Source organism: Phaenicophaeus curvirostris, chromosome 2, assembly GCF_032191515.1.
Source record: "Phaenicophaeus curvirostris isolate KB17595 chromosome 2, BPBGC_Pcur_1.0, whole genome shotgun sequence".
Lineage (NCBI taxonomy): Eukaryota > Metazoa > Chordata > Aves > Cuculiformes > Cuculidae > Phaenicophaeus > Phaenicophaeus curvirostris.
The window spans coordinates 53,409,244-53,427,456 of NC_091393.1; the positions used below are offsets into that span (position 1 = coordinate 53,409,244).

General features: G+C 38.4%; 1 protein-coding gene across 4 annotated transcripts in view; it reads right to left on the reverse strand.

Moving 5' to 3' along the window:
- TIAM2 (TIAM Rac1 associated GEF 2) overlaps positions 1–18,213 on the reverse strand; it is a 135,670-nt gene that overhangs the window by 17,715 nt on the left and 99,742 nt on the right. For all 4 annotated transcript variants that reach the window (XM_069852093.1, XM_069852094.1, XM_069852090.1 and 1 more), the window contains one exon: positions 11,862–11,965. In XM_069852093.1, the coding sequence (XP_069708194.1) occupies positions 11,862–11,965 (104 nt within the window). The remainder of the gene's footprint in view (positions 1–11,861; positions 11,966–18,213) is intronic.

Sequence of the window (18,213 nt, forward strand, 5' to 3'; positions counted from 1 at the left end):
AAACTTTGCCAAAGGAAAAGGCCCCTCTGAAGGAAGCCGCAGATATCGCAGTCTCCTACAAACGCACCTTCTCTCCGAGCTCAGCTACACAAGTTTGGCTTTTGTGCTGATTAATGAAAATCAGAGATGCTGTCAACGTCCCAGTGTAACAAGGCTAAGCAGCATACGAGACGACGGGCAGATCTGCCATGCCTCCTTTTACTACTACAAATGCAGGGAAAATGTGCCAGATGAGAAGGGTTTGGTTTTTTTATAAACAGTTTGAGGTAGTGACTGTATGAAAAAGTGCAGTTATGGCCAAGGAAGATGAGTTTTATTTCCCTACAAATGTCCTTGCCTCTGTACCCGTGAAATTTACTGCATAGACAAAACTGCTTTGAGACAATTAGCCAAATACCTAAAAATATATGGAGGGTGCTGACTGCCCTGAAGGTCAGCACAAATTATCAATGGTACTGATGCTCTGTCAAGGGTATGTGCTGCTAAATGGCATGGCATACAAATGCTCTTACAGCGACAAAATGAAAAAATCAAATAGGCAGCTCTCTGGATCCTTTTTTTACATAACTGTGCTTGTCCTTTGTTTGAACTTTTTAAGTGAAATTATATCAATAAAAAGAAATTTAAACTGTGCTCAATAATAAATTCAGGCTTGACAGTAGAAGTACCTATGTTGACACAAAACCAATCAGGTCTACAGCTAGATTATTTTGAAACCGATGTAACTTTAAATAAAACGCTATAGGACATGACATCACTGACCTGAAGAGTTACAAAACTGACAAGCAATTGATTTAGAAAATGAGAACTATACCAGTGGCATAATAAAACACAGTAACTGCCACATTTCTTCTATCAGAGCACTGTTTGAGTGCAATGATGTTGAGCTACAAGACCTCATTCAATACAGCCCTTGCCACTGCCAGTCAGTCTCTAGCAAAATCTTTTCTTGAACCCAAACGGTACATCAAGCCTGGGTATCTGTTATCCTGGGTTAGGAGTGTGCCGCTTCAGGGTTTCAAGGATATTCACCTTCATACAAGCAAGGGAATAACACAGCCCTCTCCTTTAATTAGTGCAATTAAACTCACATCCATCTCTTTCCAAATCATTAGCACAACTTGACAGCTCAGCATTTGCCAAACCGTGAAGCTCAGTTGCTGAGTGGCAGCCTATCAGAGGAACAATAATGCTGGAGTCCTGAAACAACACACTGCTGATAAGGCTCACAGAATACATCGCATTAGCGGGAATCTCTTGATACTTGAGGGGCTACACACTTTCTTCTGGAGACAGATATCAGATTCACTGAGTGAGAAGACTATATAACAGAAAACTGAGGGAATAGTCTCAAAGGAGCAAGAAAGGTTTTGCCTGCTCCCTAACATTTCATTTTTTAATAGTCACACAGCCTGGTTTAAAAACCCAATTATACGGACTACCGTGTAGCATGTACAAGGCTACCTTTCTTATCTACCAATAGCAGTTGCCTCTGCAGTAGTCCACAGACCCTAGGGATCCACAGACCAAGTTTGAAGAGGAAAAAAAGTAAAATCACTAGGCTGTGGAAATTAAATTTCAGTACTGCATATTGCACTGAAAAAAAATAACAAAGGTCAGGTCACTAGATCCCCACTTATTAAGAGTATAACTATACTTTCTGGAAAGATACAGTTTCTCCGTTTTCTGTCAGCCTGAGTTGTGGCAATTTCAAGCTCGGTTGTTGTAACAGATCTGTGTTAAAGCACAGCTCATCCACTGGGACTGGGAAGAAAGAAAAGGCTGCTAAGTTTCAGGTCCAAGCAATGTCGTCAATCTTGATGAAAAACAATGACAAGCCTTTTAAATTCCATATTAAGAAATTATTCTTCCCCAGATTTGCTAATTAAGTCTGAGTTATCAGCTAGCCATATGCCAGCTAAAAGATGTTACCAATTAACAGATATTTTTTTAATGTGTATTCATTAGAAAAAAAGGCAACAATGTTTTAGTAATATTTCCAACTCCTGTTGAGAGACTTGGATAAATCAAAAAAGTGAAAAACACAAACTAACATAAATCAAATGAATGAAAGCATTTTATTTAGCCATTCTTCTTCCCTAGAGGCACACAACAAACATTCAAGCCCCCTTCAAGAAGGTGTCTTGTACGTAAAATTCACATGTAAAATAATCAATCACCTTGAAATACTTTTAAGATGACTGGGAAAATTATATGGCCTTGTTGTTTGTTCCTGTGTGCTTTCAATAACACACATTCCTTTCACAGACATCTGGTTTTCATCTTTCCATTTTAGTGGCAACAGGCTTGATAGTTACCATAACAGTAACATCCTCTGCAACACAGGCTTCCCTCTATTGTCCTGATACGTCTAGGTGCACTTATCTGCGTCAAGTTCATTTCCCATCCTGCTTTTGCCCTTAATGCATGAAAGTAAAAGGCTGATTTTGCCCAGTCTGTATATACTTTGAATTAAAAGAAATGGCAGCTTGCCTCCAAGCACTTGTGGGCTACTTTATAACATCAGTCTGAACCACCAATGAAGAAGCACTATTTGTATACACAACATGTATTATTTAGACATAAGTGTGTGTGCGTATGTATACACACAAAACCACACACATTTATATATAAAAATACACCATATGTACATATAAATCCTGGACTAAATAGGAGCTCTGTGATATTAGTGGTCTGTAAGCATTATAAGGTCAGGCTTAATTCAGCTGTTCTTCAGATCTCTACAGTGATCTAGAGGGACTCCATTTTTTACTTCTAATAAATGTGGGCGGATGATTTTTCTGAGTATTTTTCTATCACAATTATCATACTAATAACATGTTTTTAAATGCCTTCAAAATGTATTTTCATAGCATAATTGACCATAGTGAAGACATCTGCTTTAATTCCAGTACTAAAAAAATTAGTTAATATTCCAAATGTTTAAATTGAATTCTGGTTTAATTTTTAATTTCAAGCGTTTTAAATACTGTTTGTAACATTCTCACTCAAAGTGTTTTGTGCTGAATGCAAAAACTTTTCTCAAGTGCTGAATTAGAAACTATGGCAACCACAAAGACATTATCTTTGCAGTTGCATTCATCTTTCACAATGTATTTTTGCGCTGTGCCTCTTTTAGAGGCAGAAAGGGTAATCCTTATCTCTTCTTGTTAGTTGCAGACATGTTGCATTTCAGATACTAAAAGATGCAATAAACCCCCTGTGAAGACAAATTCAGACCCCCCTGAACTCCCCATCAGCTTGCCCCAGGTTTCATCAGGGTTTTGTTTAGGCACGACAGAAAGGTTCTGCTGTCTCAGAAGAAAACAATCACTACGTTAGTGAAGGTCTACAGCTGCCCACAGTATGTTAACAAGTAGAGAGAGAGAGGCACACAGTGCAATGGACAACAGGTAACAGAATATGAAAATCTGTTGGAACTTCCATGTGTATCTGACTCAACTGACCTCTTTAGCTACTAATTCTTCTCCCTCTTCCTTACTTTCAAGTGCTTTTTATTATCTTTGATTTTGCAGAATCTGCTGCAGGCAGATCTGCAAGCAGCAGATTCTTTCTGGTTTGGCATTTCACATCTATGCTTGGTCTTACAGGTTCCTGATAGCATAAAACAGGAATCAAAGCCTAAAAGTCTATGCGGATGTCCGGGATGTAATAATTGTCTAAAGTCCTGTACTGCAACTTCGAGTGACTTTGAAGTGACTTTGTGTGCTGTGGGTAACTGCTGGGCACATCCTATACCTCAGCATGCACTAAAATTGAGCTTAAATGTCTCTGCATTGCAAGGGAAAAAATTGTGCATTACTGTCAGCACTGTAGCTGAACTGTATCTCAGTCTTCAGAAAAAAACCCACCAAATAATTTACAGCTGGCAGAGAGGTTACCCAGTTTCCTGGGTCTGTCAGAAATGTGATTAGATATCTCTGCCTTTGATTTCAAAGTGAAATGCTGCTGTCATATGCTGCACTGCAGGTGACCGGGGTTGCCTCTGGACGTCCAGGGTCATGAACTCCAACGCAGCTTCCAGTCCTTCACTGGTAAAGTCACAAGTGTCTCCAGAGACACTGCTAACCATATCCTGCTGTAATGAACCAGGACTGTTGTCATACTTTCCTCTTCTCACCTACAGGTAATCCTCGTGGATTTTTCCCAGAAGGCTAAAAAGAAAAGCTGTAATGTAAGTCATCTCCCACTGGCTACTTTCATTTGCAAGCATTAACACAACATGATTTCTCCTCCTGATAAAACCATCTGCACATTTTACACCAACAACTACCACAGTACTTTTGAGAAGACGTTTCCTTCAGTAAGAGGACAGACAACAAATACCACCTCCCCCTGCAAACTCCAGTGACCCAATGTAATAGCACAAAACAGCAACACAAGTTCATACCTCTACATGCAAGAACTGCACAATTTCCTTCTGTTCTAATTTCTTGTCATTCTTGTGCTTCTCCACCAGGAACTATGCACACGTCTCTATCTAGAGCTTAACCTAATGCTTGGTTGCAGTTTCATTCTAGATATTGCATCTTTCACACTTTAAGCTTTATGGTTTCCAGGATCCTCACTATGTCAGCCGAGACAGGCAACTTGTATTTGAATTCTGGGCCATCCAGGGGGTGGCTCTGCTGCATTTACAGAACTGCAAGATCAATACAATGAAGTGAAATCCAGGACTGGGGCAAGTAGTAAGCATTTACTGGGAGGCTTACAGTAAGCCTTCTGTAACCTATAGTCCATCAGTTTTGGTGCCTCCTCTGAAAGATGGAATACCACAATGAAACCTAAATTACTTAGCAAACTCTTACAGACTTCTAACAGACCACATTTTCACTTATATCCCTGATGCCCTTCTCAAAATTTGCATGGTGATAGCAAGGGTCCGGCCATAGCTCCACACTGCTGGATCCAGCATCTCTGGCTGGGCTTACCACAGGCTGGTCTGCAAGGGAAGCACAATAATTAAGAGAGCTCCTCACTGGCTTCTGTCATGCTTTAGATGCAGAACTGTCCCCTCCAGGCACAACTGAATCAAGGAAAACCACTGCTGAGGAACTTACTATTTTCCCATGTTAGCTCTTAGACCCCCTAAATGCATCTCACATCTGGAAGGAAATGACAGTTGGATTGCAGAGTAGTATACAAGATTTTGAGAGTACTGCGTTGTTAATCCCTCTCCTACAAAGAACAGGAAAAAAAGGATGCTAATTGCAGACTACTCCCCAAGCTTTTGGATCTCATCAACTGCTAAAGAGAAGTTCTCACGATGAAAATAAAGAAAAGATACTTAATGTCCTATGGATGCTGAGTAAACCTTCAGGCAGGCAGCTCTCCTGCAATTAATGACATGCTGTGCAAGTGTAACTGCCTGGGCAATGTAAAATAGAGGTAATGAGAAGCTATCGCCACAATCATCATTTAACAGAAATTGCCTCCGTGCAAGAAATAGGTTTGGGGCCATATGGGCATACCAGTAGTTTTTTCTTGCTCTTATTCAACTTTTCCCAGAGGAAGCTCTGTCGAGCTTCTGGTCATTTCTGCTTGGCATTTTTTTCAATGCAGCTCAACAATTGTTGTTTACTTGTTCAGTAATAACATTTGGCTTCCAAGATTTTTTATTTTTACAGTCTTTGCTTAACAAAATTACTCTACACACTTTTTTTTTATTCCAGATTTCCCTCCTGCATTTTTATTTCAATGCTATTGCTTCTTCGGGGATGTTTTGGAGCTAGGGGTCACTAAATGATTAGCAAGAAAGAATGCCACCTACACCACATGGAGCGAAATATGCCTCTGAAATCTATCAGATACATGTGGACATACATACATATGCTGCCACACCATCCTAAATGTAATCAAAATAGATTTGTTCTTGTCAATTTTTATGCTTAATGCACCCTATTATTGAAAACCTTCCTTCTAATTCAGTATATTTTGGTAAATCTTTAACTTTCTCACTGAAAAGTCACATTAGGAAACTGTTTAACTTTGATGGAGAAGAATAAACATTTCTTGACATTTATCCTTTACAAATTAGAGGAATACTTCATTCTTAGCGTCTATTTACTTTCTTCTGGAATATAAAATACCATTCAAATAATCCATAAACACTGAACAACTGTATTAATTTTCTGCTGGGATTGACCTACATGAATAATGATTGCTAACTCCTTTCATCTCTATTATTCTGTGCCAACTGTTGCACTTGGCCCCTTTCTCTCCCCAATAAAACCACACTTTTTTCTTTAACAATTGAGCATTCAGACAGACTAGCATCAGGATACACATTCTTTTATTCCAGTTTCAGCCTAGACCTGAATATATATTGTACCTCAGGATTTTTTCCCTGAATTACTCGAGAAGTTGATGGCTTTAGTACTACTTCTAAAGAAGGGGTAAAAAAAAAAAAACAAACCAAAACAAAAAAAACCCAAACAGTTTTAGAGAGTTTGAAGACAAAATATTGATTTCTTCAACTTAGGAAAACTCTCTCTCCAGTACATGGCTAAGCTGTAGACGCATGAGGCCGAAACCATATATGCAGCAAATTTTTAACAATACTCACTCATTTTTATTACAGAAATAGCCACATGAAACCAGCTAATAGGTAACAAAAAGGTTTCCTTTTTGAAATCATGACACGTGCATTTTGCATCTGTTGAAAACATTGTTTTGGAAAGCTTGTTGTGGCAGCTGGATGATGCAGAGTGAAAAGATGGGTTTGCTTTCTGACCCAGTCTCAGTCTCTGTATTCACACCACATAGGTACCATCTGACATACAAACCAAATGCTCACTTGCACACACTCTTTAGATGGGCCAGAAGAAAAGCTTCAACAGTTATTCATGTTAGACACATTTGCATGTTGGCTTCTTGAGCATAAGAAGTGGGACTGTATGCAGGGATGCCAAAACCCAGATTTCTAACCATCCAGAGTTCATGGAAACATCAAATTCTCTCTGCACTTCAGAAGCTCCTCTCAGGCAATGGGGACTGTCTACAATTAGCATCACAAGAAACAGAATACACAAGCTTCAAAAGCGCTGGAAGGCTGATTTAGCATTACACAGGAAACCTGAGCATCCAAAAGCAGACTTCCAAAACGCATAAGTACATATTTTTTCTGCTTTCTTTTTTTCCCCTGTATCTATTAATGTGTACATTTCGAGTAGGGCCATTACACTGACCTACATCTCACCTCTATAAAAATCTGAAAGCGTTTCATGAAAATGCTTTACCCTGTAGGAGATGCAGATTTGTGTTTGCAATAGGTGCCACATGGTCTGTTGACCAGAGCTGTTGCAATTTCTTCATTTCCTCATCAGATGGATGGAAGATGAACACGGTGCTCAAGCAGGAGCAGAGGAAGAGTCAGCTGAGCTAATCTAAAGCAGCCCATGCTAGGGAAAGGTGTTCAGGGATTTTTAACCAACTTTTCTATTCACTGTGTTAAGAATGGTATTCCCAAGAAAAAGAGGTAGTTTTTTCCCTCTGCAGTGTGCAATACCTTTTATTTACTTTTTATTATGAGGTGTTGGAGATAGATTTGTCCTCATATACACATACTAATGCATGATCAATAACCCATTCTGAATAGAGTGACTGTTTCAATGGCAAAGCAAAGGTAATTTCTGTAACAGTTTCTATACTCAGCTTATTCCCAGAATCTCGCTTACTTTGGTGTTTAGAAGAAACATAGCACCACTTCAAAAGCCTTACAGAATCAAAACAGTTGGCCATTCTTTAAAAAGCAAATTCTTGTTAACATTCAAAGTTTCTCATCATAGTAGCTTCCGTTTCTGCATTTGCAATGTTAATTTTTGAAGATGCAAGCATAAAACCATTCTGCATTCATTGACTATTTTTACCATGATTACAAAGCATCATACTAGCTATTTTAATAGGTTTCTTAAATTTCTTTAAGAACTGTAAGATGTAGCTGGGAATATAACGAAATTATTTGAAATATTTGCACAGAGTTTACTCTAAGGTTTAAATACTAAACAGATTGTAAGATAAAAATTAAAATACATCTCCCCCTCTCAGATGCATTTATATGAAGTTCCTTCTTTCCTCCTCTTACAGTCTAATTTGATTTGAGAAATACTTATCTCTGATGATGCTCAAAAGCTTTAGAGCAACCAAAAGTCAGATCACAGCAGTCTTACGAGAGACCCTTAGGACTTACTTATATGGTAAAAATTCTACTTTTGGCTATGTTCCTCTTTCAGAAAATGATATTTTAAAAATCTTGAAAATACAAGGTAAGATAAGCAAGTTGGTAGCAGACTACTAAACCTCATTGTAAAAGAAACCATGGACTGGAGGAAACTTTTCCGTTTCTAACCAATACAGTCTGCAATTAGAAATCACATGTAGCTAAAGGGAAAGTTGCATTTTTTATTTGTTCAGCTTATTCTACTTGGATATACAGAGAGCCTGATTCTTGGCAACTGTCAACATACCAGGATTTAACTGAGCACCAGGAGCACAGACAATTAGTTCTCAAAAATATTAAACACAACTAAACCTAATTACACTGACAGGCATACTCAATCCTCAGATTTTCTGAGGTCCTCTGTTCTTCTGTCAACAGCACGCCTACATATTCCAGAATCAACAATTGCAAGGACAACATACCACTGCCTCATAAACAGTATTTTAACACAGTTTGATAATGTACTGCAGCAGAATGTGTTAGAAATATAACATCTACCCCCATTAAATAAAATAGAAAACAAAGTTAAAGGCATTAAAGGTATAAATGTGGCATTCCAGAAAATACAGAGCTGACAAAACTAATGAGCATGGAAGATTCTTGATGTCCATATGTCTTCAATAATAATTTATAACTTAAGGAACAGCTTTCACTTCTGGAATGAATCAGTTCTCTATCACCTTTCTAATTAATTTGTTTGGCTTTCAGATGAAAAAGAAATATGCAATTATAATTCATTTGTTTCCTGGACTACAAAGAATTAATGAATGAAAAATGAGTGAATGTGTATTTGAACGTAGTACACATGCAACAAAACATGTACTCGTTTGAGATTACAAGGCACTTCTGAAATGCCCCACTGTACTTCCAGTTAAGATGATGCTTAACCTTAGCTTAGTATGAGATGAAAATAATAGTGAAAAAAAACCCAAAAATGCTCCAAAAAAAGAAACACGAAATCTAGAAATCAGACATGCAACTATTAAATCCAAAGCTTTAAGACTGTTGTTATTTACTTACATGTTATGGGACAAAAATCAACCACACTTCAAAGGAGTCTGCTCTCTCAGAGCCAAGTAATTACATCTACAATTGCTGTCAACTGGGGAGTGTGCATCTCTAGCCGTCTCTCCCTTGAAATCCCAAACTGCTTGTTGTTCCAGGCTGTACTCAGAACCTCTTAGCGCCACCAACGTCTTCTTTGCAGAGCCCTGGTTACAGATGTCCTCTCCCCCATACTTCTGTGGCATTGCCTAATGCTGAGGTGTCTGCACCACTGCTCTCTCACCGGCATGGGTCAGGTTAGCACACGCAGGAAACAGAAGCTGAAGCGGGGCAGGGGGGAGGAAAGACACCAACCCAAATCCAGATGCTATGCTTTTTGAGGCTGCACAATTTCCTCAAAGTGGCTTTTAATAGCAATAGCTATTGTTCATCCAGTGAGCACTCCCAAATCACAGCTATAAAAACAGAAATCATTTCAATTCCTTCTACACCCAATCACAAAAACGCATACAATATACACTACCTAAATTTACAGTGAGGTTTAATTTTTTTCTTCTAATTCTACATCTATTGGAGAAATGAAAAGAGTCAGACAAAAAGCTCTGACAGTAATAAGTACCCTCCAACAGAAAGACAGCAATCAATTACAAACCATTTGCAGAAATTGTGGAGCTGTCAGAGACTCGTTAACAGTTGCAGTTCAAGTCAGACTGCCTCTGATTGCCAAACCATTTTCCCCGCCTGTACCTACAAAACCAGGACAGCTTCAGACAATTTTTCAGAGGATATTAGCATGACATGCATGCCAACCCAAGAAGTGAACTGGAATATGGCATGGGCAGTTACTTCAGCAAATTGTGCACAAGCCATTAATACTGCTAGACGTGACAGATTTGAGGATGGAGAGAGGGCAGTGAGCAGACCTGTCTGTTTTCCCCTCTCCCTTTTTTTTTTCATTTTCCCTTTTGAGCTTCAACTGCAGCATGTAATTTAGAGCACTGGAGCAAATTTAGTGTGTGCAGAGCAACAACTAGTGTACATGAGTTGTTCGCTGTGTATTTAAATCCTACTGAACTCTCCCTAATTTTCTCTCATCTGGTGTATTTGACAATCAGGGGTGGCTTTGTTTTTCTACTAAAGCAAAGCTGATGCCCTAGAATCTACTACAGCGGGACAGGACCTCAGTTGTGTATGTCCATACGGTGCATGGGGAGCAGCATGTGTCCTGGACAAGCAGGGCACCTCAAGGCACACAGAGGAACCTGGCCAAGCATCAGACACTGGAGCATCCCAGCGTTGGGGTCACCTCTGCTGTGTTCCCACGAAGATCCCTGCCCGTAAAACACTGCAGAAGTCCTACATCAGACAGCAGAGAAGTCCATATTACCCCTTCCAAAATAACAAAGTGTCCTAGGTGAAGAAAAATACGGTTTATTTTTGCCTGGTTGCAAAGACATTTTGGGAGCAGAAGAAAGGTATTACACAGGACATAGATTATCTCTGTGGGAATCTCCTGTAAAGCTGGAGATGGGCTAAAGACCCACAATCACCAGGCTTCTCTCTGCTCTCACAGGAAACTGCATAAAATGGTCTGTCATTGACAGAAGTAGATTACAAAACAATACCAGAAGAGAGGATCATCTCCTCTGGTTAGGCATGGATAGAGGCACAATGTATTATTCCTGTTACAGACTCCTGTTTTTTTACATTTTGCCTTCTCTCTGCCATTTTTTTCCATACTACTTACTACAAGACAGCAATATATATTCCAGAACCATAAAAACTCAAACTTCGTTTCTGTTATGCAAGATTGTAATGCAAGTGTTATCACAGATTTACTTGGAGACAAAACCAATTCACCAACAGAAATAACAAAAATATTTCTGTTGTCAGAATGGCAATACCTAGTAAAATTACAGCTGCTGAAACAAAACCACAACCTATGCTAGCAATTCAAAACCAGATGCATTTGAGTTGGACACAGGCTGCAAACTGACTGATTCAAAGTAAAATGGACACATTGCTCTTTGAAGGCCAATGCATTCAAAGGTGGACACTAAGTCTGCATGTACCTTTCTCAGACTCCAAAGTCCTGACTGAAAGTTGAGCATCCATTACTCCAGCTGAAGTCAAACAGTAACTGCAGACACATATAAGTTCTCCAAATGAGAGAGCAAGAATCACTGGGCTGTCAAACACTACATATCTCAAAGCCTGCAGTCCGGTCTGAAGCTATTGGCGTTACGCGAGTGTTGCTATGGTCACTACCATCTTAACAACAACCCCTAAAAGTATCAGGAAAAGAAAACATGAACCAAACTGAAGCATTCGGAAAACTTTAGCAGCTTTACTGTTCTGTGCAGAACTGGGTTCAAGCAACACAAAAATATGAATTTGACAAGTCTCTGTCTATTCGTCATTCATCCCCATTACGCTGCTGTGTTGCAGATGCTGACCTGTCAGGGCTACTTCAAGTTAAAGAAATACTAAGTACAGCTAATATGCACAAAAAAATCTTCCAAATTAGTGTCATACATTAAATTTTTCCCACAAAATGCTCAGCGTTAACACTACAACACAACCTTCATAAAGATTGTTATGTCAAACATGTTCTTACCCTGAAAGGTAGATCAGTCTCCTCCCTGTGGGACACTTGGTCCAGAGTGCCATCAGTGCTGCTCCTTTTCAAGCTGGATGTGACATCAGGCACATTACTAAAATCTGCATTTGGAAGAAAACAAATACATAAATAAATCAGAAGATTACAGTACAGGAAAAGGAAAAGTATTTGGTTTTATCCGCAAGTAACTTCCAATGTCTCATACAATTACTATAGCGGAAGAAAAGATACACAAAATTTGCGACTACACCCACTCCCCAGAAAATAACATATGAGGTCAAAGAAAAGAGCAACTATGCCTGGAAACTCTGTTTTCAAAACAGCAGCTGGACACCTAAGATGTCTGAGGCAATGCACAGATTTGATCTACAAAAATAAACCTAATGCTCTTGCTAATGGCATGCTTTTGAAGGTAGCATTGTCTATAATCAGCACACTCTGTGCTGAGACAACCAGTAAGGATAATTAGATAGACTCAGTAGTTCTTCTTCGATGCGCACATTGTTGTTTGATGCTACTTACTCCTGATTCCCACAAAGATTAGAGAAAAAAAAAGAGAATTTTGCCTTGGAACAAACACTACATTTCATAACACAGACAAAACCCTTTCTTGTTACTAACAGTTAACCAATTTTACTAAGTTTGGCGTCCATGTGCATAGCAGCTGGCACAATGCAAAAAACCAGAGGAGGCACTGCCCTATTCTACCTATTGACAGACTGTAGCTTTCAATAAGATTTACGTGTTAAGCTCAATTTGATGCTTAAAATCTGCAGGCAAGTTTACATAGAAATTTTAATTAAAACTCTTCGAAGTGAAGCAAATTTCTCTGATTTTTGATCTGCAGTATTCTCAGTCCAAGAAGCCATAAATCATAAAGCAGCCACCAAAAAAAAAAATGATTTTTAGCAAGCTCAGATGATAAAATAATAATAAAATGAAAGGCTTTTTTTAAATTTGCTGCTTTGTTTTCTATCCTGTAGCATATAATTCACAGCACATTACCATATATCAAAGTCTTTCTCAACACCTACAAATGCTGGAGTGTGCTTTTTAAAATGCTTTCTAAGTGAAAGCTGAGTTTCTCATTTAATCACTGACTCCAGCAACTGAAGGCGGTAATTAAAAACAAATATCACTCATCTTGCAGTAAATTCATGCATGCTAGCAATAATGATATTGTGAAGGACAACAGTATCCTTTGTGCCTGGGTGTTGCTGTTGCCCTGTCCCTCTCAGCAAGAGTTGACAAACGTGGACTGAAACAGGGAGAGAAATGGGAATTTTAGGCTCAAAAGAGAACCTTATAGCCCATGAAGACCCTTCCTGGGAAGACAAAACATGGCAGCCATAGAGAAAAATGCAATTAACTCAGGGTGATGTCATCTTGATAATTTTTTTTCCAGATATTATTAAGGTGCCTATGCCAAGATAGCATGGAGACTGACAATTTGCACTCAAATGCCAAAGACTTGACTACACTGTCACTTCCTTGTCCTTGCAGAACCAAAGCCCTTATCAATTCTTTTCTCCCCCTCAAGATTTTTTACCTTTTCCTCCTGGAGACAGTTGTGGTTCCTGGTATCTCAGAGACTGCATAACATGCTTAACATGTTAAGCGTATGGCTTAATATTTGTGCTCTTTTTACTTGCATTCTAGGTTTTAATGTGCTTCTCTCCTGCACCTCTAAACAATATGAATCTGAGATTAGATCTTTTATGTCACTGCAGAATCTGAGTTTGGTCCCAGGTAGCTATCGAATAAGAAGAAAAGAGAAAAAAAAAAAAAAAAAAAGTCCTTCCCCTGATTTTACAAACCATATTTTAACCATATTTGCCCTTCACAAAATGGGGAGTAAAACTAATCGACGTAAGCAACAAAGAGAAAGCATAAATTTAGGAAGAGGAAAATAAGGTAAAGCCATCAGCAGACAACAAGGACAGAAGAAATCAAGATAACAACATCCAAAGTAGGCAAAGAGAATATTACATCACCTTGTACAGATGATCTATCTTTTCCTCCCTTCACCCTCATTTTTGTCTACAGGACTGTCAGAGGTAGGTCTACATAGTCTTGCCCATTTTTATAGCATTTGCTGTTGGCAGGACGTGTTGCTGATGGTAGTTAGGGTAAGCAACAGTAAATATATTATAAATACTAAAAACTAAAAAAAGCTACACAGTAGGTGAAAAAGGACATCCTACTTCATATTATGTGCCAAAACAACAGCAGGAGGGAAGGAAGCAAGGAAGGATGTAAGGCTTGTTGATCAGTTTAGCATCCATATCCTGTCTCCCTTTCCTTCTTTTACTGTGGAAGCAGACTTCCTTCGGATATGCTTCTAGCAAACCATCAAACTATTCCCAAAGAACGTAGAAGTATCAACATCAGCTGCATAGCTAAAAAGAAATCTCAAGCAAATCAACCAATGGGTACAGAAAATGAGTATTACCAAAGAGAATGGGCAATTTCAAACGCAAAGCCTAAGCTCATAAACACAGCAGAAAGTTTAATATTGAAATTTTCTCTGCATCTAGTACTAAATGGAAAGGGAGTAACAAGGCAAATCATGTAAAATGTGTTTTCTTTAAACACTCAAATTTGAGCTTAGCTGTACAACGAGATTCATATTAACAAAGATGTTCAAAAGCAGTAATGCAAAGCTGTTATTTTACAGGTTCAATAACTGTTATCCTTCAGGCAAAACTAGCAATAAAACTGTAGACTGTATGCACAGGATTAGGAGAAACATTGCAGTTGTGCAAGTACGAAATCATTCCCATACATAACATTCTGGATCTTTGCCGAGAATGAGTACAGAAAACTATGCAAGGAGATATACATTCCTAAAAATCATCCAAAAGTAAGACCAAATCAGCACTTCCTGGCAACTTCTTTTCAATCAATATTATTATTTTTAAAAAAACTCTCTCTAATGTTACTTGCCTTACTATTGTATGATTACACTACTGACTAGTTAAATAAAACATGGAGCTACTTTTCTGGAGACATTGCTTGAGAGGCTTATCAGTATAGTAATGGCGAGTATATCATGATCAAGTCTGCCTACACAGCTCCATTACAGTAGTATTATACATCTAATTTATTCTATTGACATACTTGTGATAAAACTGTATGGAAGGAAAAAAGGGACTGATAATATTAGGTTAAACAAAACTTGGTTGAAATATCTTAACACAATTTTTCTCTACTGCAGCAGACCTCTCTGTCCTGTTCGCACACATATACACACGTGCTCATGCATGGCGAATTAAAATGTGCATCACTTCCATCTGGAAACCTCTTAAGCAGGTAGCTTCTTCTGATCTAGCGAACAGCAGTGTCTCCACACACTACAATACAAAATCAAGTTGTTGCAAACAAGAAGAGTAGCAACCTCAGTTAAACACTAAAATTGTCTGAAAAGCACAGAGGAAATATGCCATTATTAATTCATTATAATGAAATTATAATGCAACCACTAAAAACTGAAAGAAAGCATACTTCTTAAGTCATGCTCCTCACTACTCATCGTTTAATTAAGAGTGGGCACAGAGCGGATGGATGGGGCAGTCAGTAAGAAAAACAAACACATACAGCACATTCAGGAGCTCTGCACGCCTACAGGAACATCTCTTCCCACGTTGCTGTGGCAGTACACGTACAAGTGGTCAATATGGAAGTTATTCACGTGTTTGTGAGTGGTGAGGTACAATGGAAACACATCCTCTATCAAGTGTGTGAGACAATAATAATCTGTGCTACAATCCCAGCCAAGAAACCAAAGGAAATCAACTGGAAAGCATCAACATCGACCATCCGGCAATTCATTTACCATAAAGAGGCCATAAACAAATACAAATGTCACTTATCTCTTCTTTTCTGCTTAAGTAATGAATAAGCTTAAATACTTTCTAATCAGTACTGCTCTTGCCACTTTATCTGTTAACTGCAAAAGGTAAATTACCATGAGGAGAAAGTAGGAACTGGGGAACCTGTTTCTTTTATAATTCTTCTTTTCATCATATTTCAGGACTTGTTCTGTTTTCAATCTTTCTCATAAACTCAAAAAAATACCAAATAATCATCACAAGCATGTCAAGTGTTATCAAATGCCAAGCACTACATAGGTAGTGTAACCACTCCCTTTTTGATATTAGAGCAAGAGGGTGTTTCCACCTGTCACTCTACTGACAATGATAAATTGAACAAAAATCCCTTCTAGCTCTCCATAAAAAGACAACACAGCAAAATTAAATGCACTCAGTCTCTCACAACAAGACAAACTAAAACCACTGCAGGGCATAGTTTTCAGATCTAGCAGGACCAGCAGTTCTGTGAATCACTTGATGATAACTATCTTCAGCAAGTAACGAAGCGCACTGACAGGAACAGGCAGTCCTGACAGTAAAAACATAGTGAGTACATTGATGTGGAAAACCAAGTTTCCAATCTGCAACATTTCTGAGACTATAAAAATAGTTTGTTTTGTATCAGAATGAAACTATTCCTTTTACATTATGCTTTCTGCCAAAACGCTGGGAAACACTACAGAGCAAAAAGAAGTAGCTTGACACCAGGATATTCATTCATGCTGTAGGAGGGAGAGATGAAGTCTCCTGCTCTGTCAGATTCAGGTGAGAAAACTGAACCTAAGTCTGGCTCAGATAAGTAAGATGCTTTATTAACTGCTAGTAGCTGACAGTCTTTCCTGGTATCTCCAACTCCTCCTGATCCACTTAACATTCACTACAGCAAATAGATACAGATTCTAAAGCTCATGGTAAAGCTAGTCCCATAAGATGTGATCCATACTGAAACCTGTCTGTCATCCACAGGGAAGACTGAGGCAGGACAGCAATTCATGACTACAAAAAGACCATATTCGAGGTGGGTGCAAACCGAGTTGCACTCATGCAACTCAGCAGAGGACTAAGTTTTCTTTAGCTCTCAACTTCAAAAACTGGCATATGGAATTAAAACTGAAAAGCAAGGATTTTAATAAATTATTCATCTGGTGACAAGGATGATGCTATGCAGCTGGTGAATAACAAACAATAGTTTGAATGAGAATGTTGGGGAACTGTAACATAGGAAACTACAGATCTGTGACCTATGTAGTAACCTCAGGTTTTCTCAATTAATTTAAGGAAAGAAAAATTAAAAAGCTGAAGATGAATGGAAACCTATATGCATACAGTATTGGTAAACAGACTGTATCAAACTAACCTGATATCTGACTTTGATAAAAGATATTTTTAAAGACAAAGAACACAAGAACACAGGATAAATTGAACATGCTAGAAACTCAGTTTAAAGCAAAGAAGAAAGAAACCTTTATAATAGCCCAATGGAAAGCATTAGCTAAAATAAAAAAGATAGGAACTAAAACAAGGCAGAACTGGCTAGCAGTTAAGATAACAATAGATAGCTCTAAAAGAATTTCTAGGCCTGGGAGAGGCTAATGGTAGACTTTGTCCAGGATGGGTTTGGGCACCAGTTTTACTTAATATTTTCATTATTTGTCTCAGTAAAGAAAGTACAATAGGAAGTATCCTATTTAAATACTGTTAATTACTGTTAATATTTTAATTCATTCAAAGATAACACACAGCATTAACTAAGAGCATGACTGGAAATGAATAAAGGTGATGCAGGATGACCTTGAAGATGGAGCCACAGTCCCAGAATGAAATCACATAGAACAACGTGTCAGGGACAAGTAAGGACAATTCATTCAAAAAGCTGTGGCTCAACAGTTGGAAATACGAAAAAAAGAAAAATGTGCAAGTAAGAGAAGGTGTTAACAACATGTAGTTGTGAGATAGACCTACTAAAGAAATGGAAACGGTCAAAGCCAGCAGATACTGATCGGTTGGAACACTGGCCAGGAATATGTATATGTTGGCATTTAGAAGACTAGCTTTCAACCATCACGTGAACAAATTTGTGGAACAGGCTTACCTGGGAGCAAAGAATGCAAATAGTCCATCATATTTTAAAATGGAATATCACAGATATATAATAGGGTTGTTGAAAGCCTTGACTCACCGATTCTGAAAATTCCTTTCCATCCTAGGTTCCTCTGTCACCAACACAGCACAAATATTACACAGATGCCTAAATACAGCTGCACAGGCAAACAGATGTCCATAAGCCTCTCTTTGTTCAGTACAGCACAAGAAATACTTCAAGTTTTATTACTGCTCATGTGTAAAGATCCTGGCAAAGAATGTTTATGACTAAAAGAATGCTTACATCACAAGTGCACATCGGTGAAGAAGCCCCAACCAGTCATCCTACACCCTGCTGATTACAGCTTGGATGTTCACTATTAACTCTAATGATT